General features: G+C 35.6%; 1 protein-coding gene across 1 annotated transcript in view; it reads left to right on the top strand.

The window, feature by feature from the left end:
• Window positions 1-27,357, top strand: part of PREX2 (phosphatidylinositol-3,4,5-trisphosphate dependent Rac exchange factor 2) — a 187,643-nt gene that overhangs the window by 72,883 nt on the left and 87,403 nt on the right. Inside the window, exons 20-25 of the mRNA XM_059395513.1 lie at window positions 221-311; window positions 1,239-1,367; window positions 7,992-8,033; window positions 14,224-14,441; window positions 19,880-19,982; window positions 26,599-26,742. Of these exons, the coding sequence (XP_059251496.1) occupies window positions 221-311; window positions 1,239-1,367; window positions 7,992-8,033; window positions 14,224-14,441; window positions 19,880-19,982; window positions 26,599-26,742 (727 nt within the window). The remainder of the gene's footprint in view (window positions 1-220; window positions 312-1,238; window positions 1,368-7,991; window positions 8,034-14,223; window positions 14,442-19,879; window positions 19,983-26,598; window positions 26,743-27,357) is intronic.

The following is a 27,357-nucleotide window of genomic DNA, read 5'->3' on the forward strand; positions in this document are numbered from 1 at the left end:
TCTTATATTAATATATGGTGGATAATAAGAAATATTGCAAGTGTTGTCAGTGAGTTTATTCCAATATTTTACTTAAAGATGGATTTTGCAAGCATCATGCGGTTTCAAAAATAATTATGGCTTTAAGAAAAAAATATTTTACAAGATTTACTCTTAGAAATACATTTATTATGTATTATGAGAAGTATGTAACTTTCAGAAATCTCTGCTGTTATGGTAGGTGGATTCAATTACCAATCTCCTAAAAGGGCAAGCTGTTATAAGGGCCTTTGAGCAAACCAAGTACCTCATGCCAGGTCAAGGATTACAAGGTAAGGTTTAAAAAGTCACTATTAGAGGGGCACCTGGGTCGCTCAGTGGGTTAAATCCTCTGCCTTAAGCTCAGGTCATGATCCCAGGGTCCTGGGATCAAGCCTCGCATTGGGCTCTCTGTTTGGCAGGGAGCCCGCTTCGCCCCCCCCCCCCACCTACCTCTCTGCCTACTTGTGATTACTTTTTGTCAAAAAAATAAAAAAAATCTAAAAAAAAAAAAAAAAAAAAGTCTAAAAAATAAATAATTAATTAATAAAATTTTTTTTAAAAATAAAAAGTCACTATGAGAAACCATTGGGAAACGAAGGTGGGAAATAATACAGTCATGAACTAAAGGCATAGTGTAAGAAGAAAATGGCTACTCATGTTTCATAATCCCCTTCATATTAATTCTATTTTAATAACTTTGGAATATAGATAAAAAGTTAGTATAGGATGTTTTAAATTTATTTGCAAATTTAAAATGTGCAATGCCTATAAGGACTAGAATAAATAGGAATGAGTTAATTGAAGAGATGTAAGTGTCACATAAGTGTGAAGTGTTGCAGCTTTTGCTGAAATCAGCATGCCTACTTGGTGGTAGCCCATTCATTGGTGGGGGAAGGGGTTTCAGGAATGAACTTTGACAAAAAGAACAGCCCAACAGAATAAGATCTAGAGCTGCCACTTTCTGACATCTAGTTTCAGACATTGAAAAGAGAGTTTTTATCTAACTTTGCCCTTTGTTTAAATGTTTGTAAGAAAATAATAAGGTTAGCCTTTCTTTTTTCAATTTAACCAATTTTCTCCTGAAATATAATTACAGAAAGTACCACCATGCTAATAAACCAGGATAACAGGAATGAAAGATGATTCTGCAGCCCACAGATTTGTTAACTGTTTGGTAAATGGTTGAAACTTAAAAGAGATTTTCTGTATTTATTTAGAATTTCAGCAGGAAATGGAACCAAAGTTGAGTTGTCCAAAAAGGTTAAGACTTCACATCAAGCAAGACCCTTGGAATCTTCCCAGCAGTGTCCGGAATCTTGCTCAGAACATCAGAAAATTTGTTGAAGGTCAGGACGAAAAGCAAAGAATATTGCATAGCATTAGTAATAATGATTTAAAACCAAAAGTTCAGTAATACCTGATTACTTTTTCACAGTATTTCATATTATGAGGAAAATCAAAGAACTGGAAAGGGTAAGGGAGGGAGGAAGCAAAAGGAGAAATAGGATTATAGAGCCTAATCAAGGATCTAAACGATGTACACTGTATCACGGAGAATTTTCTCGGTGAATAAAATAAGGGCTCATACTTGGGAGAACATGGAATTTGAAGAGTTTCATATTTTAAAATATGAAACAATATCAGCAAAATTTCTAAAGATTCACCAAAGTCACAAAGCTAAGTTTTATAGGAAGTCTAAAAAGTTAATTGTGAACTTGCAAGAATCGAAATAATAAGATAGGTCATGTCATTGGTTTATAAGTTTCTTTTTCATATTTTCTAAGTTTATTGTTATGAACTCTCATGACATTGTTTACTCAACATCCAGTGACTGATATCTGCAGTTGGAGATAGGACATTTCGGACAGCTCTAGTGCATCTGATTACATGTTGTTTAGGGTCAGGGTGTAGAAAATTCTGAGCGTTTCCAAAACAAGTATGGTAGAAAAGATGAAGTGAGAAATTTGTTTAACTTTTTTAAAATGCTTAATTTGGTGATTTTCTTCCCAACATCAGACCAGTGGTTGGCGACTTCTGGAGATATTTTCGGTTGTCACCGTTGTGGGGGTGCTCTTGGCATCCAGTGTGTAGAAGCCAGAGATGCTGACAAATGTTCTGCATTATACAGGACAGTCCCTCACGACAAAGAATTATTTGGCCCAAAATGGCAATAGTGCTAAGGTTGAGAAACCTCCACAATAAATACGTATATGCCTATGTTTACATATTTGTTCCTCAGTCTTCGTATGTCAGTTGCATGTGATAAATAACACTCAGCAGAATTACAGCGTATCCCCTGGTTACTGCTAGAGAGAGTTAGAAAGGGTTGTGTAGAGAAAGTTAGAGAAAGTTACTGACAAAATTCAGCTCTTAAATCTGACGAGTCTGGGCCTGTGGCATAACTCCTTTGGGCCTCAGTTTCTTCATTTACCAAATGAAAAAGATGTGTATATGTTCTGTGATTACTAAGTCTACTGCCTAGAAATATACTCAAATATAACAGCTTAAATACTCATTTAGAGTTCAGTGGAGCAAAGGTTTGTACAGATATGGAAAGCTCCAAATAAATCACAGCAGTTCTATTATGCGATAAAATCTTTTGTTTTTGACAGCTGTATTTCTTGGCTACATTTTTATTTTATAGCTACATATAATGGTTATTTGTGACAGATTATAACATCATATTTGATGAAAAGTCGGAATTTAAAACCTCCCAAAGTAATGAGTAGCAGAAATGATAAATACATCTTTTAAAGACTGCTTGGTTTAAGGAATTCAAATGTATTTTACTGAGTAGGTTTTTGGTTTTTTTTTCTTTTTTCAGAATAAATGCCAGTATCATAATACTCCTAGAAATTATAATTCATGAATCTAAATGCACTGTTCTCTCTACCCCTGAAACTAATAATATACTATGTGTTAACTAACTTGAATTTAAATAAAATCTTTAAAAATATTTAATGCATTTGTTCTCATCATCTTTGAGAGTTTTTTTGTTTTTTTTACATTATAGTTGTTTACAGAGTAAATGCAATATCAGTTAAGAACAGAGAAATCTTTAAAACTTTTCTTGTTTTGTTTTTGAGCTTTATCTTTAAGATATTAACTTTATCTAATGCAAGATCAAAAGCTCAATTTTAATGGTATTCATTTTAAATATCTTAACATTTTCATCATAAGTCCTGCTTTTATAACCTCAATACCTCACTCATATCACAAGAAGCAGCTATAGGAATGAGAACTATTTACATATATTGATTGATGTGTGTCGTGAATATGGGTGCCAGTCTTGGTCAGGGAAGCTCAACAACTGGTTGAGTATGGTTGGGTGTGCTGACTGTCTTCTAGTGAATGGTGTGGGGAGGGCTCTTTGCAGAATTTAAGTGATATCCCTGATTGCAAGTTTTAGTGAGATGCACTTCTTTGGTTACGTTTTGTGATTGTCACCATGTTAAGTGTCTCTTTAAAGAATGATTAATCACTACTTCAGTCCAATGGGCTGTCAAGAAGGAGGTCAAGCTGTCCTTTCCTGCTCATCTGTTTGTTGTCTGGTCCTGTTATGCAGAATGGAAGCAGCAGTATTGAGATTCTTGTAATCAACTGCTTGTTACATTGGAGGTTCTCTGATGTAACCTCACTGATTCATTATGAATTTATTCTACTCAACTTAAAGTACTTCTTATTCTATTTCCCAGTTGTCTTTATATAGGGGATCATTTAATGAAGGGTTAGGTCTTGGCTAGAAATTCAACATAATGTCACCTTACCAGAATTTCATGGTTTATTATACATGGCTTAATATAGTAATTTTACTATATTATAGTAATTTTACTATATTACTATTACTATTACTAATTACTATATTAAGTAATTAAAATTACTTAATAAAGTAATTTTTCCCCCTTCTACCCTCCTAGGTTCTTTGGCTAGGCCCTATAGATCAGTCAGACAAGACAAATTAACTAGGGAAACACATATAAATGTATTTAATATGTTTTATATGATACAGGAGACTTTGTAAGGAAATGAATTCCAGAAGAAATGGTTAAACCTGAGTGCTTTTACACTAGGTTTGATAAAGAGTAGAAAGCTTTGAAAAAATGTGATAGGATGAAAGGGTATGCACTAAGGGTAACAAACTGGAGAAACTTAGCAAGGCCTGTTCTTCTGAAATAAGGATGCTCCTTTCCTCTGGGATTGGGAGGGCACTTCTCACAAGAGGGTTTTATGACTAGCTTCAGGGGAGTAGGGGGAGATCAGAGAGTCCTCCATACACCTGATGTTTATCAAGTTCCTTCAGCTTAAAATTTTCAGTATGCCAAATTGCCATCTTTTGGGGTAGCATGTTCTGAACCTCCTCATTTGTTCATCTCTGATTTCAAAATATCCTATCAAGTATATATCAGAATATAATAACCTATGATCTTTATCTAGGGAACACTGTTACAGTACCATTCCTAAGCTGCATCACACTGTACCATTCATGTGTTCAAATCATAGTTTGCCAAACTGAGGGCAGAAGAGAGCAGAAAACACAGTGGACTAAGTGGGGGATAGATTAATTTTGTCGTGTCACTAAGCACTAAGGTGATGTCTGCCTCCTGCTTCATCTCTACACTAAATTATGGTCACAGATTATCAGCCAGCTGAACATGTTTTTACATGATTAGCACACAGTGATACTGGGATTTATATAAGAAACATATATTTGGTCTTTGTCCCCTTTCCTTGCTCAGATTTCCCAAAACTCTTGGAATTTCTTATGATGAGAGCTCTAAAGGTGTCTTTTGTTATGCCCGTGAGGTGACTTTTGGAAAATTTCTAAGGATGGGAGCTGATTTGCCAAGGAAGCCAACCATGTGATTAGATAGTTGGAACTTTCAATACCACTCCCAACTTCTGGGAACAGAGAGGGGTTGGAGATTGACCAATGATTTAATCAGTCATGCCTATGTAATGAAGCCTCCACAAGTTCAGAGAGCTTCAGGGTTAGTTCTAGAAGAGTGGTGCTTTCAGAGAGCATGGAAGTGCTGCACCATTTCCCCATACTTTACCCAGTACCTCTCTTCCATCCAGCTCCTGAGCTATATCCTTTTATAATAAACAGGTGATTTAGTAGGTAAATGTTTCTCAAAGTTCTGTGAGCCACTCTAGCCAATTAATCAAACCCAAAAGAGAGTCACTGAAACCACCAATCTGCAGCCAGTTAGTCAGAAGCATAGGTGGCAGCCAGGATTTGCAGTTGGCACATGAAGTGTGTGTGTGTTGGGGCGGGGGGCAGTCTTGTGGAACTGAGCCCTTACTCTGTGAGATCTGATGCTATCTCCAGGTAGATAATGCCAGAACTGAGTTGAATTGTAGGATACCCAGATAGTATTAGACAAGTGCTTGGTGGTATGGGGGGAAAACACACACTGGAATTTGTGACCCACCATCCCCTTAAAGTCAAATGTTTATTAGTAAACACATTTTCAATTCTTACCCCCTATAAAAGTTGTACTCTTTTTTTCAAAATCTCCCATTGTTTCAGCAACTTATATTATTTTTTTCCCTCTGCTTTTGTCCCAAATATCCTAAAGAACTTCTATTTTTTTTAAATCAAAAGTCTCCAATTTCCCCCTTTTTCTTCTTACTGCAGTAATTGGAACAGTTTTTTGGATAATCCCTCATCTCTATCTTTTCTGATTTATATATTACTATATACCATATTCAACTTCCTAAAATATTACGTTCATTTTAGAACCCTGCCCAGAACCTTACATGATTTTTGTTAGCTAAGTCTAAACTCATCATTCTGGTGTTGGATCCAATTTTTAAATGTGGCTTTCTAATTGTATCCCAAGCTCAGTCTCTAAATGATATAATAAAATCTTTTCTATGCTAAATTGTTGGATATTTGGTATTCATTTTTTACTATACTCTCCTGCTAACACACTTTCCCACTTTTAGGATATGAACCTATTCCCTTGACACTGTAACTTTAAAAAATGTTTAAAAACATTTTCAACACACAGAATTCTATACCAAATTTTTAGGTGGATTCAGATTAGAATAATAGCAGTGCTTCACAGATACACAGCATATTAAAGAATTTCCCAAGGCTTTTAATATATATCCCTGTTTATTTTTCCTACACAGACCTATAAAATAGATAAGATAGGTGTTATCATCACTTATAAATGAGCTGAAACTCAAAGTAGGGTTGACCATTGAATAGCATGAAGGTTAGGGGCACTGACTCCCTGCACAGTCAATCTGCATATAGCTTCTGACTCCCGCAAAACCTCACTTCTAATAGCTTACTGCTGACCAGAGCCTAACTGATAACATAAATAATTAGGTATTACATATTTTGTACATTGCATGTATCATATATTATATTCTTTCAATAAAGAAAGCTAAAGAAAAGAAAATGTTTAAAAATCATGGAAAGAAAAATGCATTTACAGTACTATACTGTATTGACTGAAAAAATTCCACATATGAGTGGACCCATGCAGTTCAAACCTGTGTTGTTCACAAACAAGGGTCAACTATGGTTGAGCCATTTTCTGAAGACCACAAAGCTGGTACAGCTATCCCACACTATCCTCTGTTTTACTTTCCTTGGTTTCAGTTACTAGTCAGCCACAATCCAGAAGCAGATGATTCTCTTTTTGACTTAGTCAGCAGGCCAGTCACAGCCTAACTCTACATCTCACATCATCACAAGAAGGAAAAGTATGGTACAATAAGATATTTTGAGAGAGAGAGAGACCAGATTCACATAACTTTAATACAGTGTATTATTATACTTGTTCTATTTTATTATTAGTTCTTGTTGTTAATCTCTTACTGGGCCTAATTTATAAATTAAATTTTGTCATAGGTATGTGGATGTACAGGAAAAACCATAGTATATACTGGGCTTGGTACTACCCATTGTTTTAGGCACCCACTGAGGTGGGGGAGTCTTGGAATGTCCCTCATAAATAAAGGGGGATGACTGTAGCAGGTGTGTCTTGTGGACTCTTTGTCCAGGATACTTTTCTGCCTCTGAAATTCTCTTGTTCTCATGTTATCACTTTTAAAATGTAATATCCTCTCAAATATCTCCTGTACTTCTTATCAGGTAATTTTGTCACTCTGACTCTATTGTGAACCTGTTTGGAATAGGATGCAACTTAAACCTTTTTTTACTTCCCATAATCTGTGGACATGAAGAAGCTCTGTATGTTTTTATATTTACTTATTGAGAGTAAACTATTTGTCAATTAGAAGTAAAGTAATGAGTATGAAGCTAATACACAATAAACAGTTGTGATTGCCCTTGTTTGGAGATGGGCTGGGGAGAACAGTATTTGAAACTATTTAGTATTGTTCTGCCCTTTAGAGTGGTTCTTGACATAGAGATAGGAAAGGAAGTCTAGAGAGAGAGAGATTTTATATATATATATATATATATATAATATATGCACTGTATATATTACACATATATACACATGCACACACTCCATAATCTGTAAGTATAATTTGTATAATTACATATAATTTATAATTATTATATGTAATGAATAATATGATATGTATTATTACATATAAAGATTATTAAATGCATATATAATCTTCAAAAGTGTAAGTAACTAAGAAAAAATGCTGTTTGAGAACTTATTGATCAAGACCATAATCCCTATAGGAGTTTAGAGAACACCATGCACACTACAGCAATTAAGAGTGACTTAACAAAAGTAGCACAATTTGAATGGTGTTGCACAAGCTAATTTAAATCAGAACTGTAAGAAACTGTAACATCTAGAGCAATGGATAGAATTTATATAGGTAGATAGGAAGAACAGCATGTCAAGTAAATGGGATTTTTATTATCTAATATAGTAAGATTGTGCTAGTTTTTACTGCACAGTTAAAATGTGGTGCTAGTGGGAGGAAAAGACTAAACAACTAACTGTTAATTTTTTTTTTTTTTTCTGCAGAGGTCAAGTGTAGGATACTCCTGGCTCTTCTTGAATATTCAGGTACTATTTTCATTATTTTAATGATTTGAAATTATTGTGGTCCATGACATTGGAAGTCTCATGATATCAAGGCAGTGCTTTCAACAAATTAGATGGAAATACAATCCCTACTTCCTCTAAAGTCTGGCAAAGATTTAAGAAAATGCTTAATTTTAATAAAAGCATAAAAACATGCTCATCTTCAATTATAGGTACAAAGTGGAAACTTATGTAAGTATATGTTTATACAGAATATAATTAAAAAGGAGAAAGAAAGCAGGTTTGGTAAAGCGAATTGTACATGGGATTTATTGTTAAACTATGTCTAACTTTTGTTTATGATCAAGGATGTAGGTGGGCTCAGATTCAAGGGATAGAAAAGCAGACCTGTACTTTGAAAGGAGGAGTCTTTTATAATCTACCAAACCTGGAAATTTTAAATTAAAAGTGAATGAATAAGTCAAGTTAACCGGGGTTTTTTTGTTTGTTTGTTGTCTGGTTTTTGTTTTAATTAAGGAAGTAGTTGTCTTGTTTTTTGACTGAGTAATAATAATAAACAAAAGTGTCTTACTTTTTTAAGTTTCACTAATAACAAACCAGTTGATAGACTTCATTCATATTTATGTATTTCCTTGGGTCCTCACAATCACTCTATGAGAATATTATTATTTTTCCACAGATTTAAACATTTAGGCCAATTAATAATAATAAGTAGAAATGGTATTCATTCAACACATATTTTTCAGTATCTGGAAGATTAATTAGATGCTTGATTGAGTAGGCATAAATAGTGGGTGGCAGATGAAATTCAAACTTAGTTATGCCAATTCCAGAAGCGGTCCTGGAATGCATTGCTTTATTCATTAATTTCAAAGGGCTATTCTTATAGATCTTTATTTTGATTTCAATTTTATTTTTCTATCCTGTCATAAACCTCCTTTTTCTTACTTTGTTTACTCACTTTTTTCCCCCCTCTGTAATATAGGATGGCAAAAGAATGTAGCCAAATTACTCCATATTGTTGGCTGCAGAATTATGCTCGCCACTTGAAAAGGGTGGATTGTGTCTGCTAAATGTATTTTTTAAAGATTTTATTTATTTATCTGACAGAAAGAGAGATCACAAATAGGCAGAGAGAGAAGCAGAGAGAGAGGAGGAAGCAGGCTCCCTGCAGAGCAGAGAGCCCAATGTGGGGCTTGATTCCAGGAACCTGAGATCATGACCTGAGCCGAAGGCAGAGGCTTAACCCACTGAGCCACCCAGGTGCCCCTGCTAAGTATTTTTAACTCACCTTTATTCCTATCCTTCTCTCTCTCTAATCTCTCTTTTATTACTTTGTTGTTATTTTTCTATTATTGTTTTCTTTTCCCTACGTCTCAGTATAATGACTGTGATTACTTGTGCGCCTAGAAACCATCTCATTCTTTTTAGACCAGCTATGGAATTTGAGCTTTTTAAACCAGGGAGAGAAAATGAAGTATTACTATTTTAAAACATGCTTGTAGAAGGTGAGTTTAAGTAGGTGCTTAAATACTGGGATGAGACAGAAGCCTTTGATAAGTTGAACATCCATTTCTTTTGAGTGTATTCCTGCTACAAGAGAATTCTAACTCTGCAAAAACAATGAACAATAAACAAACTGTAACCAAAAAACAGCTCTTCCTGCCTTTATTCTTTTGCTAGAAGCTGAAAGCACCTGTTATTGATCCTGTTGTTGTTTTTATTGATAAAAATGAGGAATGAGAATAGTTTTGAGGAAGGACAGACACTCATGAGTTTCGAACAGCTGTGTAATTAAGACTTGTCAGTTTTTCTTGAGAGTTTGCTTATTTTGGTTTATTTATTCATCCTATGGTTCCTTCCCTGGTCAGCAATAGAACTGAGCCCCACTCAGTGCCAGGTACCCTGCTAGACGCTGGAGAAAAGAAGAATAACAATGCTGTGCAATTTCACTTGCTAAGTGCTTGATCTTTGTATCCCATTTATGTTTATTGCAGGACGAGTAGAAATAACCCATACTCTATAAAAGAATCTGATACCTAGGATTATATGGTTTTAAATGAGCGGAATGAATAGATGAAACAGATTATATGTCTCTAGGTCCATGAGTGCCATTCACATTATATGCCCCTTCCTCTGTCCTTGATGTGCTTATGGTCTCTTGGGGAACCTAAAGATGTAAACAAACTCTCACAATGCTGAGTAATTAGCCATCTAGTAGAGGGAGGTCCCCAGGCCCCTGATGGCAGAGCAGGAAGTCCATGATACCTACGGAAGGAGAGAGGAAATTTTGCAAGGGAAGATAATATTTCAGTAGTTCAGTGGGTTCCCAGTAGTTCTAGGAGTCAACTCTTAAGAACGACTTATTTTATTTTATTATGTTCATTAGTTTTAATGTAGTGTTCAATAATTCATTAGTTGCATATAACACCCTCTGCTCATCACAACATGTGCCCTCCATCACCCTGTTATCGCATCCCTCACCCCTCCTCCCCTCTGAAAACCTCAGTTTGTTTCCTGGGGTCCCCGGTCTCTCATGGTTCATCTTCCTCTCTGATTTCTCTTCCTTCAGTTTTCCCTTCCTTCCTCTATGGTTCCCTATGCTATTGGTTATGTTCCACACAGGAGTGAAACCATATGATAATTATCTTTCTCTGCTTGACTTACTTCACTTAGCATATTCCCATTACAGATAAAGGGCTGATATCCAAGATCTATAAAGAGCTTCTCAAAATCAGCATTCAAAAAACAAATAACGCAGTGAAAAAATAGGCAGAAGACATGAACTTCTCCAAAGAAGACATACAAATGACTAACAGACACATGAAAAAATGCTCAACATCACTAGCCATCAAGGAAATACAAATCAAAACCACAATGACATACCACATTACTCCAGTTAGAATGGCAAAAATTAACAAAACAGGCAACAACAAATGTTGTTAAGGATATGGAGAAGGGGGAACCCTCTTATACTGTTGGTAGGAATGCAGGCTGTTGCAGCCACTCTGGAAAACAGCATGGAGGTTCCACAAGATTTTAAAAATAGAGCTACCCTATGGCCCAGCAATTGCACTACCAGGTATTTACCCCAAAGATACAGATGCAGTGAAAAGAAAGTGCACATGCACCCCAATGTTCATAGCAGCAAGTCCATGATAGCCGAAATGTGGAAGGATGATTTAAAGTTTGTTGGTGGAGAGGATGGGAAAGAGCCCACACATAGCCAGAGGGCCTCCATAGAGACAAAAGTGTGAGCTATAATAGCATTTATAAGGGCATCTAGCATTTGAGGAACCTGAGCAGTGGTGTGCGGCTCCAAGAGGAGAGGTCTATACAGCCAGGATTCTGGCAACTTTCAGATACATTGTTTTATTATATTCTCATAACAAGCCTGGGAAGATCATTGTTGGTGTGGGGGATGAATGAAGGAAGTAATGTATTTATTAGCTGTCAGCATAATTTGAGGAAAGATTGTATAGACCCCTTTCTGCCACTCTGAGTTTTTTACTTTTTTACTCCCTGGGAGGTGATAATGCATACAGAGTTACTTGAAAAACTCAGTATGATGGGTCTATTGAAGTCTATGCAAACAAGTCATTTACTCTGTGGGAAATAGGAAAGTGTAACTGAAAATCACCTCATAAAGTAGTAAGGATTTATAAAGTATTTTTTTATTCGAAAATATGTTGGTTTGAAATTTAAATGGCAGTGTGGTCCAGAGCATCTTGTGTATCAAATTCTGTGAGCATACACATGTCCCAAGCCTCAACTTGGATACCTTCAAATCCCCAGTAATTGATGCCATGTGTAATTCCTGTGGTGTATTCAGCGTGAAGGGTTTGAAGAAATAGAGAAATAAAACTTTTGCGTGATCAATTCTGACTTGATAATGAGGTTGAATGAAAATTCTATTGGGCTTACAGATATCTTATCTTAAGATGCATATAGAATATAGTAGTGGAATGTAGAATAAACATTTATGTATTCTTTCTAAGGCTAAAAAAAGGGAAGAAATTTGGGCATTTCTTCTCAAAAGCGATTTGAAAATAATTTATTTCTACTAGTGGCAAAGTTACTAAGCCTTGTGATCTAAAGTGTTTCAGTGGAACTGGATCCTTCCTCCTATAGACATTGGCTTTCCATTTTTGATAGAAGGCATTTCTTTTTTTTTTTTTTAAAGATTTTATTTATTTATTTGACAGAGAGAAATTACAAGTACACTGAGAGGCAGGCAGAGAGGGAGAGAGAAGGAAGCAGGCTCCCTGCTGAGCAGAGAGCCCGATGCGGGACTCGATCCCAGGACCCTGAGATCATGACCTGAGCTGAAGGCAGCGGCTTAACCCACTGAGCCACCCAGGCGCCCGATAGAAGGCATTTCTTTCCAATTAAGTTTTGGTTATGAAATTATTCGCAGGTTATAAGTGGGAGTATTTCTGTCAAAACTATTGAAGTATTTTTTAAATTTCCCTAGATTTTCTGCTTTGCTATAGAACAACGGAACCCAAAGCAAGACTGTGTAAGAAAGATACAGGACAGTTTTATTTAGTTTCTGTTTGAATCAGCTGAACAGTTGGGTTAACAAGCTATGTGAACTACCCTTTTAGGTCGAACTAAATCCAGACATTTCAAGAAGTCAGAGAATGAGTTCATACATTTTTGTTTCACTTACTTAGTTTGTTAGTTGCTGTACTGGTTCATTATTTTCATTAATTAATTCAAAAAACTGTTATGGAATGTCTACACTTTGTTAGAAATTGTATACAACAAAAAAATCAAAAAAAATAGGTGTTTTGCTTTGTTCTTAATTAAGAATTGGGCAAAGATTTTTCCTACTTTAGCTGTTTTACAGTTACCTGTAAAATGCTATTTTCCATCTATTTGAATGAGGCACATGGTATATAATTACTTAAGGGAAATGACTAACACATGTTATTGACTAAATTAATAAGTTGAACCATATGGAGTTGCCATATTTGACCATTTTGACCAAGGAAAGCAACAAGTTCGTATAGATCAATGTAATAAATGAATATTCATTATAAAATTAAATATTTTAAAATTTAATCCTTTTTCTAATAAGATTTTCAGAGTAGCTTTTACTAACAGTGAAACTAGGCAATGCAGCAATTACAGTATGTGTTCACATGCTTTTGATGGTTATTAAAGACATATGTTCATTGTTCTTAGTAAACAACTTAAAAATTATGCCTTTTTATCAATAAAGTAAAAACTTATGACAACATTTATGTCTATGTTATGCAGTAATATTGACAGTGCTTCATTTCAGAAAATTCTGAGCCTTTGAAATATTCAGTACACTTTTGAGAGTATGAACATTTTTGCTTTTGCTGTTTATCTAGTACAAGTGATTTTTCAGTGTACAGAATGTATGGCTTGGCATTTATATAGTTTATAGAGTTTGTATACATCCAAAAACTCAAAGAGGTGAATCTCTCTGATCAGGTTTTCAAAGGCAAGCTTCTTTCCACTTGAAAAATCTGTGGCCAAGGAGTGGCCATTCATAGGGTAAATACATCTTCTGTGTGGGTCAATCAAAAATCCAGCCAATTGCAGAATAAGAACCCACATGAAAATCGGTGTATGTTAGAACTGTAAATACATTCCTTATTTCAAAGAAATATAAGAATTTATAACCTAGGCATGTTTATAACTCATGAAGTTTAATAGGTAAATCCAAGAAATCCAGATTTGTTTATTGTTATGATCGGACATCAATACTCTTTCCCCATGTGCATGTCACTTAATATTCAAATAAGTTTGTTAGGTCATTTTTAAAAAGTTAGTATTAATAATGTAGCTCATTGCCAACAAACTGAAAAATTAGACTTCGAATTTCCTTTGGGAAGTATCATTCAACAAACACAAATTGTATTCCATCAAAAAATACTAATTAAAGCCTTATTTTTTCCCTTGGGTTTTATAAAATAATTTAATGATTGCAAAAAATAAAATCACAATACTAGTTAAGAAAAAGTTAATTTTTTTTACATTTTTTGGTTTTTAGTGTTTTCTATAAAGCATATTTGCTGAAGTGTTTGTGCTCATTCGTGGGGTTCAAATTGACATTTTTCACATGGTTTGAGTTTGGTGAGAGGATGAAATAACAAAAACTATAAATGCTTAATGATCTGGTTTTATTTACCTGTGACATTTTTCAAAGCTGTCTTTATGTCCTCCTGGCTTACAGACAGTGAGACACAGCTCCGAAGAGACATGGTTTTCTGCCAGAGTCTTGTGGCCACCGTGTGTGCCTTCTCTGAGCAACTTATGGCAGCATTAAACCAGATGTTTGACAACAGCAAAGACAATGAGATGGACACGGGGGAAGCCAGCAGAAGGTGGCTGGACCAGATAGCAAATGCGGGTGTTCTATTTCACTTTCAGTCACTCCTGTCGCCAAACCTGGTAAGGAATCCCAGTGCCTCCCACAGGAACATACATTGTAACACATTCCCAAATAAGAAGTGGTTATTCATTATGTGTTAGAAGTCGGTCAGCTACTTGAAAAGAATGTATTTTGCTATGAGCAAATACGGTTGGGTAAGTAGAAGGTATTCCTTCTTTCCTGACTTTTATTTATTCTCCAGCTTCTGAAAGCTGAGAAAGCCTCCATCTGTTACTAATTCCTGTATCCCTAAGCACAAACTCAGAAAGATCATCAGAGGGAAGAGGGTCTTTCTGCTGTGGTTCCTTATTTCCAGGCCAGAAGAAACAGCCCGCCGTGAAACCCAACTCCCACTGAGGTTGATGTCAGGAACGTGCTTGATAGACAAGATCGGACAACCTGTCTGCTGTACTGTCTGACAGTCTGTTTAAAATTTGCTATGTTCAACGATTTTATTTCTTTTCTTGGTAGGCATGTTTGTCCTGTTAAATCTAAGAATATCCCGTATTTACATATCCATTTCCCACAGTGCCTATGAAGAAAGTATCTCAAAGTATCTGATAAATAAAAGTTGTCTTTTAAGATATTTTTTCTGTGGTTCTGATAGTTGTCACAATGTTTAAAGGCAAATATGTTCACTCGTGTATAAACTTAAGGTACTCCTTAAATAGAATCATGATTTTAAACATGAGATGCTGTGTCACCCATTAAATTACACATAGAACATGTGGCTACCAAGTAATGGTTGAGTTTTTAAGCAGATGTATGTGACTTTATATATCAAAATGCTTTTCTGCAAAGGTAAGGAAGTTCACCTCCATGTACTTCAGAGAAATTGCTTTTTAAGGTTTTACTTACTTATTTGACAGAGAAAGAGACAGCGAGAGAGGGAACATAAGCAGGAAGAATGGGAGACAGAGAAGCAGGCCTCCCACTGAGCAGGGAGTCCCATGCGGGGGCTCAATGCAGGGTTTGATCCCAGGACTTTGGGATCATGAACTGAGCTGAAGGTAGACACTTAATGACTGAGCACCCAGGCATCCTGAAACAGATTCTTTTGAAAAGACTCTTATGTATCCCATGTGGGTGATCAGTTTCTTATTTGGCTAATAAAACTACGAAAGGTTTAACTAATAAAACTTTTGAAATAAGGCACTTTGGAAAAAGTTTAAAAATTTTAAAAATATATTAATTAATCATTCCTTACCAAATAGAAATTACATGAGATAGGAAGACCACATAACACATGGTAGCATGAAGTGCCTGTTGAATGAGTGAATGAATGTGGCTTCATTCCTATTCGACTCCTGCCTTAAAACCTTCATTGTTTAATCAACCGCTGGTAGATTTAAACTTAATTTTGTTTGAAATCCCAAGGAATGGGAGAAAATATTTGTAAGTTATATATCTGATAAGTGACTTATATCCATACTCTCAAAAGAATTCTTAAAACTTCAAACAGTAGAAAGACAATTCAATTAAAAAGACTCCTGGGGCACCTGGATGGCTCAGTGGGTTAGAGCCTCTGCCTTCTGCTCAGGTCATGATCCCAGGATCCTGGGATCGAGCCCCACATTAGGTTCTCTACTCAGCAGGGAGCCTGCTTCCCCCTCTCTATCTGCCTGCCTTTCTTCCTACTTGTGGTCTCTGTCAAATAAATAAATAAAATCTTAAAAAATAAAAGACTCCTACAGAAATAATCAATGGAGTAATTAAAGGGTATACAGATGGGAGACATGAGAACCACTCAATTCAGTCAAGTGCTGAAAACAACATTGTGAAAACAAAAACAAAACAGAAGCACTTATGAAAAATGGGCAAATAGAATGGAATATTATTTGGCAATAAAAAGGAACGAAGGAATGCTTTAACAGATGGATTAATCTTGAAAACATTCTAAGTGAAAGAAGTCAAATCTGAATGATTCCATTTATATGCAATGTCCACAACAAGGTAATTCAGAGAGACAGGAAGTGGAGTAGCAATTGACTAAGGCTGAGGGGGTTTGGAGGGAAAGGGGAATGGGAATGACTTCCAGTGGATGTAGGGTTTCATTTTTTGGGTGATGAAAATGTTTTAAAATGGAATGTGCGGTGTCTGGGTGACTCAGTTGGTTAAGCAACTGCCTTCGGCTCAGATCACAATCCTGGAGTCCCAGGATTGAGTCCCACATCAGGCTCCCTGCTCAGTGGGGATTCTGCTTCTATCTCTGACCCTCTCTGCTCTCATGCTCTCTCTCTCAAATAATAAATAATAAATAAATAAATCTTTATTTATTTATTTATTTAAAGATTTTATTTATTTATTTGACAGAGAGAGATCACAAGTTGGCAGAGAAGCAAGCAGAGAGAGAGAGAGGAGGAAGCAGGCTCCTTGCCAAGCAGAGAGCCTGATGCGGGACTTGATCCCAGGACCCTGAGATCATGACCTGAGCCGAAGACAGAGGCTTAACCCACTGAGCCACCCAAGTGCCCCTAAAATCTTTTCAAAAAGTTAAAAAATAAAATAGAATGTTATGATGATTGCACAACCTTGTGAATATACACCCCTAGCAATGGGATTGTATACTTTGGGTAAATTGCTTGATACGTAAATGACATCTCAATAAAGCTGTTAAGAAATTTAAAAAAGAATGGGCAAACATATTCAGATATCCTTGGAATACTGGAAATGTAGCTGTATGCTCTATGATTGTTCAACTCTGTATTTTAGGATCTAAAAGCTTATAGATAATAAAGTTTATAGACTTATCAATAAACATACAAAATATGGAAAAAAAAGCACACAAAGGATTTGAATAGTATTTCTCCAAAGAAAATATAAAATGGCCACAAAGCACATGTAAAGGTGATCAACATCGTTAGTCCTTGGGGAAATGCAACTTAAAACTTCAATGAGATATATGACACTTGTGAGGGGGATAGCTATCATCCAAAAGACAATCACAAGTGTTGGTAAGGAGAAATTGTAACCCTTTCATACATTGCAGGTGGGAATGTAAAATAGGGCAGCCATTTCTTAAAATTTCATATATATATTTTTTAACTTGAATATGGTTGACATACAATGTGACGTTAGTTTCAGATATGCAACATAGTGATTCAACTTTTCTATATGTTATGCTATGCTCACAAGTGTAGCTACCATCTGTCACCACACAACACCATTACAGTATCATTAATTACGTTCCCTGTGCTGTGCTTTCTATTTATTTATTTTTCCTTATGCTGTGCCTTTTATTCCCATGACTTAACTCATTCCACAGCTGGAAGCCTGCATCTCCCACTCCCTTTTATCCATTTTGCCCATCCTTCCCTTTGGCAACTGTCAGTTCATTGTGGTATTTATAAATCTGATTCTGTCTTTTGTTTGTTTAATCATTTGTTTTGTTCTTTAGATTCCACATCAGAGTGAATTCATATGGTATTTGTCTTTCTCATTCTGACTTATTTCACCTAGCATTATACCCTCTAGATCCATCCATGTTGTCACAAATGGCGAGATCTCATCTTTTTTATGGCTGAGTAATATTCGTGTGTGTATGAGTGAAGTAAGCCAGTTGCAAAATACCACATATTATCTGGGTCCATTATTATGTTATGTGTGAAACAGGCAAACTTCAGAGATTAAAAGTAGACTAATGCTGGGGCTAAGGACTGGGGCTTGCCTAAATCCTTGCCTGGGGCTAAGGACTAGGGAAAAGGATGTGGGGAGTAAATGCTAATGGTATGGAGTTCCTTTGTAGGGTGGTACAAATGTTATAAAATTAGATTATGGTGATAGTTGCACAACTCTGTGAATTTACTAAAAACTGCTATGCTATGCACTGTAAATAGCGAATCTTATAATATGTGAATTAGATCTCTAGAAACTGTTTTTTTCTTAGTCTTTTGAAACCCATAACTTCATTTAAAGAGTTGATAAAAAAATCCAAAGTTTGCTTTAAAAAAAAAAAAAAAGACAAAGAAACCTGTATTTTTCTTCTGCCTTTGTAACAAGTGCATAAAAGCCTCATACTATTGTGAAGGGTTCTCTGGGAGCTGCAGGCACCAGCAGTGTGTATGTCCCTGAACTCTGACCACAGTGTGTTATCACTTTAGCCACATATGCTGAAGCATCATGGCTTGCACTATAGGAATCAGCGGCCGACCTGTTTGGGTCATTTCTTCCTTGTGTGTATTCCTCTTAACTGGGAAAATGCTGATTCTTCAGTCCTGTCGTTCTGATTCTAGATTCATGGCATACTCTTTCTACTTCAAAGGACTTTAAAAAATAAGTTCGCTACACATTTATCCAGCACTTACTGTATACCATACATCACAATAGTACCAAACCAAGGGACAAAGGTGATCATTCTCTAAACTTTTTGGTTTCCATGCTATAGATCTTTGGGATCTGGAGTTGCCTTGCTGATCCATACAATGGATGTTCTTTACTATCTCCTTCACGCTCTGTTCATGCTGCCTGAAAAATATGGCTATAAGCTTACAGCAACTTTTAAAAATGCATATAGAGTGGTGCACCTAGGCACCTCTGTTGGTTAAGCATCCAAGTCTTGATCTCAGTTCAGGTCTTATCTCAGAGTCATGAGTCCAAGCCCTGTATTGGACTCCACACTGGGGTTGGAGTTTTTTTTTTTTTTTTTAAGTGTATAAATCATGTTAAAAATCATTATTTAAAAGGATCATTGATATTCTTAAGAAAACAAATGTTTAAAAGATAAGCTGTACATGATAAAGCTAATAATTCTTTCATCATGCACATAACTGCTAATAGGAAAACCAGAATATATACTACAAAAATGATATTGTTGAGACATACACTGAACTTGTTACCATATCTGGCCCTTACTTGCCTCAGCTGTAAATAGTATGCTATTAGAATGAAAGCAGTGATTAAAACAAACCAAACTGCATAGTCACAAGATTTTAGATTAAGGCCCTATAAAGGCAAGGAAGATAAAAACGATTCTTGTCCCCAAGACTCTTGGAAGAAAAATCATTGCATACATGCAAATTACTTTTATTATTGTAAAACAGGTTGGCAACTATGTACTGTAACTTTTCAATAAAATGATATTCTTGCTTTTTAGCTCTTACATTTTTTTAAGATTATAGAAGTTTAGAGGCAGATAGATGTTAATTGTGTACACACTTACTAGTAAATGTTAAAAATCAGTATGGTTTGAATATAGCTACAAAATAGACTGAAAAGTTGTATAAACCATTTAGATAATCTAGAAAAGGAAGAATCTAAAACTATAAAAGAGACTTATAACTTGAGGGATTTGTGGATTTCATTTTAGGCAGTAAATTCTTAGGTAAGTGCTGGTAATTTGGGTTGCATGTAAACAAAACACAAGTGAAGCTCCTTAAGTTCTGGTGATGTGATGTGATGTGATGTTATGTTCTATCCTATACAATTCTACCATATCATGTATTATTTCCTTTTCCTTCAGACAGATGAACAAGCCATGCTAGAAGATACACTGGTTGCGCTATTTGATTTGGAAAAAGTTTCTTTTTACTTTAAACCATCAGAAGAGGAACCACTGGTTGCAAGTAAGTAGTTAAATGGTTCACAGGTGTTTCATAGAATATTTTTGGCATTAAACAACAACATATGGTGTAACTTTGATATTAATATATTTGATATATTGTTAAAATTATTTTAAACAAAATATTATATTTTGGGTAAAATAACTAATCACCAATTGGGGGACTGATAGAAAATATATATAATTTAAATCCATAGGTAATAGTAAACTCTATTTTTATCTATTATTTTGGCCTCCAAAAGTTTTCTTGAGTGTGTGCATCAAAATTTTGTGCTAGTCAAGATTTTTTTTCCTAAAATAAAATATATAAATGACAAAGTTTACCATTTAACCAATTTTCAGTGTACAATTTAGTGGCATTAATTACCTTCACAATGTTGTACAACCTTTTCCACCACCAATCTCCAAAACTTTTTCATCCTTGAAGAGAAACCCCATACTCATTACAGAATAACTTCCCATTCTTCCTCCACCAGTCCATGGTAACCTCTGTTCTGCCTTCTGTCTCTATGCAGGTGCCTAGAGTACTTTACATAAGAGAGATCATAGAATATTTGTCCTTTGTGCTGCTTTTTTCATGTCAATTTTTTAAAATAAAAGGACTTCCCTAATATTTCTGGCTCTATTATTGGATAAACTCAATGGCTTCCAAGACTTTTATGCAAATATTTAACAATTATATAGCAAAACTGACTGAATTGAGTTTCCTTCCTTATTCCAGTTGATCCTATAGAGAATGTATTAGCAGGAAATGAATACAAGTAGTTAGAGCCAAGGAGAAAGAGAAGAAATATAAGTTATGTTCACATTGTATAAATTTAGATCTAAACCAGCCAAGAAAGACATAATTATTTGATTTGGTCATAATGGATAAAATTAATAATTCAGAAGGTACAAACATATATTCTACATTTTTCCTAGTTTAGCAATGAAAATTATCCATCATTACATCTGAGTGTCAAATTTTAACATGTATAAATACAATTATCTTAACTGTCTTGATTCATTTATTCATCGTGTATGGTTTCCAGGATGGCAAAACCATTCCTGTCTTGCTGTCCTATCTCCAGCACCCAGGAGAGTGCCTGGAATGAAAAAGACAATTTTTTTTTCCCAAGGAAATTAATGAACAAATATTAATTAAGTATATACAATCAGTAGGCAAATGGTTTTACAGTTATAAAAATGGAAGGAAAAACAGATGTAAGGGATAAAGGAGAGAATTTCAACAGAACAGAGTTGTAACTAATGTTGCAAAGAAGTAACTTGATGAGTGGAATTGAAGAATTGAAAAGTATCCCTTCAATTTTGCTGTTTGCCATCATTAAGTGTCACAAATGAAATATATTAGAAGCATATATTCAGAGAAATAACAATACTTAGGCTTTAATCTCTATATCTTCGCTGCAAGTTATCATCATATATCTACCATTTCAACATTATCATGAATAGGTTTAAAATGTATCTATCAATGCAAAAAATCTTGAACAGTTTGTTGTTTTTCTGTTTCTTGTTTTTTCATCGGGGTGAGGGTATATATTACATAAGGTAGAAGATGTGAGTTTCTTCAGGGCTGGGAAAGGTTCTTCTTTATTTTCATATTTCTAATATGAAGAATGATAAATAGGGACCCAATAAACATTTGTTTAAATCATTAAACATTTAATCTGATTTAAGAGCAATAAGCATTGATTCATTCATCAAAAATTTCTTAAATGCCTACTTATGCTCAACCGCTAATCTAGGTGTTAGATAAGTAGAGCACTAAGCAAACATATCCCTTTTGGAGCTGGTATTCAAGTTGGGGGAGATAAATAATAAGCAACATAAGTAAGTTAATCTGATCATAAGCTAGAAGACAATAATATGAATGTATAAGAGGAAATAGAAGAGAACAAAGGATAACAATGCAGGGGCAAGTGGGAGGTTGCAAATATTTAACAAGCTAGGAAAGCCTTACCAAAAAGAACACCCAACTTTTATATCAACGTGGATGGAACTGGAAGAGATTATGCTGAGTGAAATAAGTCAAGCAGAGAGAGGCAATTATCATATGGTTTCACTTACTTGTGGAGCATAACAAATAACACGGAGGACATGGGGAGATGGAGAGGAGAAGTGAGTTGGGGGAAATCAGAGGGGGAGATGAACCATGAGAGACTATGGACTCTGAAAAGCAATCTGAGGGTTTTGAAATGGCGGGGGTAGGAGGTTGGGGGAGCCTGGTGGTGGGTATTATGGAAAGCATGTATTGCATGGAGCATTGGGTGTGGTGCATAAACAATGAATTCTGTTACACTGAAAAGAAATTAAATTTAAAAAAAAATTGGGGTGAGGAGGAGGAGAAGACCTAAAGGGGTGGAAGAGTGTTTGGAAGAGGGGTGTTCCACACTGTGAGGTGGAAACAGGTGTGGTATGCTCTCAGGATAGCAAGGTGTCCTGTGTGACTGGGGAGTTATGGGTGAGGAGAAAGAGTAAGGGATGAGAACAGAGAGGAGGCCAGATCATTGAAAGAACTTGACCTTTATAACTAAGCCACAGAGCAGAGGGATGACCTGATCTGGTGTACATACTGAAGACTGCCTCTGACTGCCGTGTTGACTAGAGCATTGTTGGGGCCAAGGACAGAAGCAGAGCAACCAATTGGGAAGCTACTTCAGTGACCCAGGTTGAAAGATGACAGTGACTTGACCTTGGGGGTAGCTGTGGGGATGGTAAAAGTTCATTCTGTATGTATTAAATTTTGAAGGTAGAGAGAATAGAATTTTATTAGAGTTTCATCTTCACGGATAAATTAGAGAGAATGAGAACATGAATTACAATGTTAAGGATTCAGGTTATATTCAAGGGAGAACTTGGCAAGGGGGACTAATTGATAAGGATAATATTATTTAAACAGGTTGTATGGATCTTCTGTGCACATGTATAAAAGAGAACATATTTATATTTACTTTAATAATGTAGGCATAGGGATGCCTGGGTGGCTCAGTTGGTTGGACGACTGCCTTCGGCTCAGGTCATGATCCCGGAATCCCAGGATCGAATCCCACATCGGGCTCCCAGCTCCATGGGGAGTCTGCTTCTCCCTCTGACCTTCTCCTCGCTCATGCTCTCTCTCACTGTCTCTCTCTCTCAAATAAATAAATAAAATCTTTAAAAAAAATAATGTAGGCATAATTTTGCCAAAGGCAGAGAAACTCTATTTTCACAATATAACTTGTCTTTTCTTTTTAATTTTGTTTGAGGAGTCACGAACTCACAGGAGTACTGTTTTCCATTGTCCAAATATGACACTACTGGTGAATGGTCTGTTGAACAAGCAGGCAAGGGATCCACGTTATAAGCTCAAGAAAATAATTTACGTATTGCATAGCTACCATGAGACCTTTAACTTCAGTACATTGAAAAATATAATAAACATTAAAGATAAAATAATTAAGGCCATGTAATTAATATCAATATGTAAATGCGCATGTATCTGTGACTAACATAAAAATTCTTACATATTTTTAAGTATTTCCACAAAGGATAACCTGAAAACAGGATAATCTGAAAACAGATTCCCTAGTGAAAGGTCACTTCCAATGCTACATTATTAGATATTCCAAGCAAGTTACTAATAGTGATGACAGCAGTATAGTTATCCTTTTAAGTTGATTCAGGAAAGAAGAGAATTTTTCAATACCCAAGTGTCATCACATCTTATTTAAGTGGTGGAAGGAAACTAGAGCTTTATTATTAATTGCATGTGATTTGATCTTTCTGTAAGCTTAGAAGCAAAGAAGTCAGATCTGACAAATTTATTAATTCATATCACTGTAGTGAAGATTCCTTTGGCTGTGTGTCTTAGAGGGAAGGACCACAGGTGGAGGCATGAAAATATAAAAAGAACACTGATTTTGAAGATAAGGAACTTGAGTTCCAACTCTGTGCTCTTCTCATCTACAAACATGAGAGTACACGCTTTCCCACACTCATGGGACTTAAATAAGATAATGTATTCAAAAGTCTCCGGCATTATGTGAGGTTTGTGGTAGTATTCAGTAAATACTTGAATCAATCCTCCTTACTTTATTACTCTGTGTTATTTTTCAAAAGCTGTATTTAGCATTTCTCATAGTCATATTTTTGCATTAAAAAATAATGAGATTCTGAAGAAATGTGGCATGCCAAGCAGGTAGAACTTAATTGTCTGGATTTAAGACATTTTATTTTCTGTGAAGAAATAATTACTAAGTACATACACCATACCAAACTAAGTTCTGAAGTTATAGTAGTGACTAAGTAAACACCCTGCTTTTGCAACTTAGAAACTAGTGGAGACACAAAGTGGTCAATGTAACCCTTTACTGTCTAGGGAAAGTAAGATCTTTCCTATGCCATATTATGTGCTTAGGGAAGGCAGAGTGAGCTAAATGATTAGGTTGTATAAAACTAAATATATTTTATGGACAGTCTTCATGTTTTTGGAGAATAATATGATAGCAGACCCCCCCCCCTTTATGGTGATACTGGCAATTTTACTGTAATAACTAAGGGAATTAATATTTTTTGAGCTTCCACTCTTTTCTTATGGGCTAGGCATTGTGCCTGAAACTGCGGATGTCATGGTGAATAGGACAGGCATGTCCCTATCTTCAGGAAGCTCACAACCTACTTGGGAGAAAACAAATGAGGAATCAACGACAAAGGTGATTAGGATTATGCTGACTAAATCCTATGCAGGAAATAAGCAATGCATAATGAATAAGGGTAAGGTGGTGACCTTTTAAGGGGTCCACAAGGAAGGGTTCTCAGCAGAAGTAGCTTTTATGCTGAAATCCAAAGGGTCAGCAAGACCCAACCCTGCGGAGAGTCAAGGAAGAACAATTTAGGTAAAGGGAACCGACTACTTCTTAGAGACTTACCTTCAAACTCATGGGCCCACTCAGTGATGGAGGGCCATGCTTACAGGGATGGGATGTTGAAACTCCTCTGCAGAATGAATCTCTCTGTAAGGTGGAACCAGAGAACTTTTCCTCATGCGATAATGTTTTTGAAGGCTTTAATCTTTACGCAGTCCTAATAATGGAGTTTGTTTTTCATAGCATATGAATTTCCACAAATAAAAGGCAACAATTGTCAGCTCCACGTTATTGTGCGTTTTTATAAGTATGCCAATTACTTTGAGAGAAAGTCTTCATTCTTTCACTCTTAGATTTAACTTCATTTTAAATTTAATATGCTTGATAATGTTGGGTCATTTTCAGTTCCTTAGGTCCTAGTAGACCATCTTTATATGTTCTTTGTTAGTCCTACAATGTGGAACTCCAACTGCTACATTATTATTTTCCTTTCAAAAACATTATCCATTTGATAACAGAGATTGGCCACTTTGGTATCAAAAAGTAAAGAAATGGAATTTTAAAAATTGAAATATAAATGAAAGATATTGCATGAAAAAGGGAACTAAAAGATACAAATAGTTATGTACACATCAGGATTTTCTTCAGTGTCCATATCCTTTATCTTTATTATAGAGCCAGGGAAAAATGGGATTTTCCCAATCATTAAAATCCAGTTAATTTCCAACTCTTCAACTGAGAAATGTGTTCTCTTTCCTAAATCCAAATCCTTCATACCTCCCTGACTTGTAGATGTTAATAAAATACCTTTGCTATTGACAGACCTAATTAGCTACATTTAATAAGAAACCTGGAATCTCTGCTCATTAATGAGTTTAAATAATCTATCAATCAATAAATAATCAATTATTTAAACTTGAACTCTGCTTTTACAAATAATTTTATTTAAGAAGCAGGTTAGAATTAATAAAAATAGAGTTAAGAACATGTATTAAATGTCTACTATATTTTTGCCTTAATTTTTAACTGGTTAATATAAATATACTAGCTTTTTAAGAAGATTCTGCATTCTTTTTTTAGTGAACTGGATATTATTTGTCATGGATAAATGACATAAAGTGAAAAGAATTTGTGATAGCACTGTGAAATACTCCTACAGCATTGTAGCTTCTCGGGTTGGTTGCTTCTTGGGGTTTGGGTTTTTTTATTTTTTATTTTTTTGGGTGATTAAATTTAGGATCTTTGTGAAAACAAGGAATTTCGACAGATAATTTCTAATGACTGCAGAGCATCAACGGAGGTAATACACTTTTGATCTGGTGCTCAGAGTATGGAACTTGGAAAACCCATGTTAATTTTGGTAATGGTTGCTATGTACCCAATTTCTTGTACACTACTTAGAAATCGTACCCCAAGGACTCATTTTGACTAAAATATGAATGAGGCAGATGCCCTGGGAGATTCTGATTCCAAACCATGTGTAACTAAACTTCTCATTTAGTTAAGTGAGACATCTGGAGTGTCAAAGTATAACAAAGTTTCCTATTGTAGAATTTTATATACAGCAAAGTAATAAATCTGTTGCTTTAGCTGATAGGAATCTGATTTAACACTTTTCCACTGAACAGAAAGTTTGCCTAACCTGAAGGTGACAAACATGGGTACTTTTAATGTATAAGTTTCTAGTGATTTTCAAGATTTTTTAAAAAGTTAGCAAATGTACTTTATAAAATATCCTGATTTTTGGAAGTAATGTAACATTAAATGTCATTTTAGATATTCCTCTTACGTATCAAGTAGAGGGAAGCCGGCAGGCTCTGAAGGTTTACTTCTACATTGATAGTTACCATTTTGAACAACTGCCTCAACGTTTGAAAAATGGAGGAGGGTTTAAAATTCACCCCGTTCTTTTTGCACAAGGTAACCTGTTTTCTTTTTTTATACATGTACTTAAATTATTTTATCTCTTGATTTTTTAAAAATATATGTAATTGTTATCATCATGGGGATTTTTTTTCCATTAATTCAAAAATTCCTTCATAGTATCTAGGTAATATGTTTACTTCTGGGAATGTTTATTAAGAAAACATTAAGATAAGGTTTAAAGGTTTATTAAGTAGGACTGTAACTGTATTTATAATGGGGAAGCATGACCTGAGTGGTTGAAATAGTAAAGATAAATTAATTTGGCCTGGGGCACCTGGGTGGCTCAGTGGGTTAAAGCCTCTGCCTTCGGCTCAGGTCATGATCCCGGGGTCCTGGAATCGAGCCTCACATCGGGCTCTTTGTTCGGCAGGGAGCCTGCTTCCCTTCCTCTCTCTGCCTGCCTCTTTGCCTACTTGTGATCTATCTGCCAAATAAATAAATAAAATCTTTTAAAAAAAAGATAAATTGGGTCGCCTGGGTGGCTCAGTGGGTTGAGGCCTCTGCTGTCGGCTCGGGTCGTGATCCCAGGGTCCTGGGATCGAGCCCCACATCGGGCTCTCTGCTCAGCAGGGAGCCTGCTTCCTCCTCTCTCTCTGCCTGCCTCTCTGC

The sequence above is a fragment of the Mustela nigripes genome, chromosome 3 (assembly GCF_022355385.1).
Source record: "Mustela nigripes isolate SB6536 chromosome 3, MUSNIG.SB6536, whole genome shotgun sequence".
Classification (NCBI taxonomy): Eukaryota; Metazoa; Chordata; class Mammalia; order Carnivora; family Mustelidae; genus Mustela; species Mustela nigripes.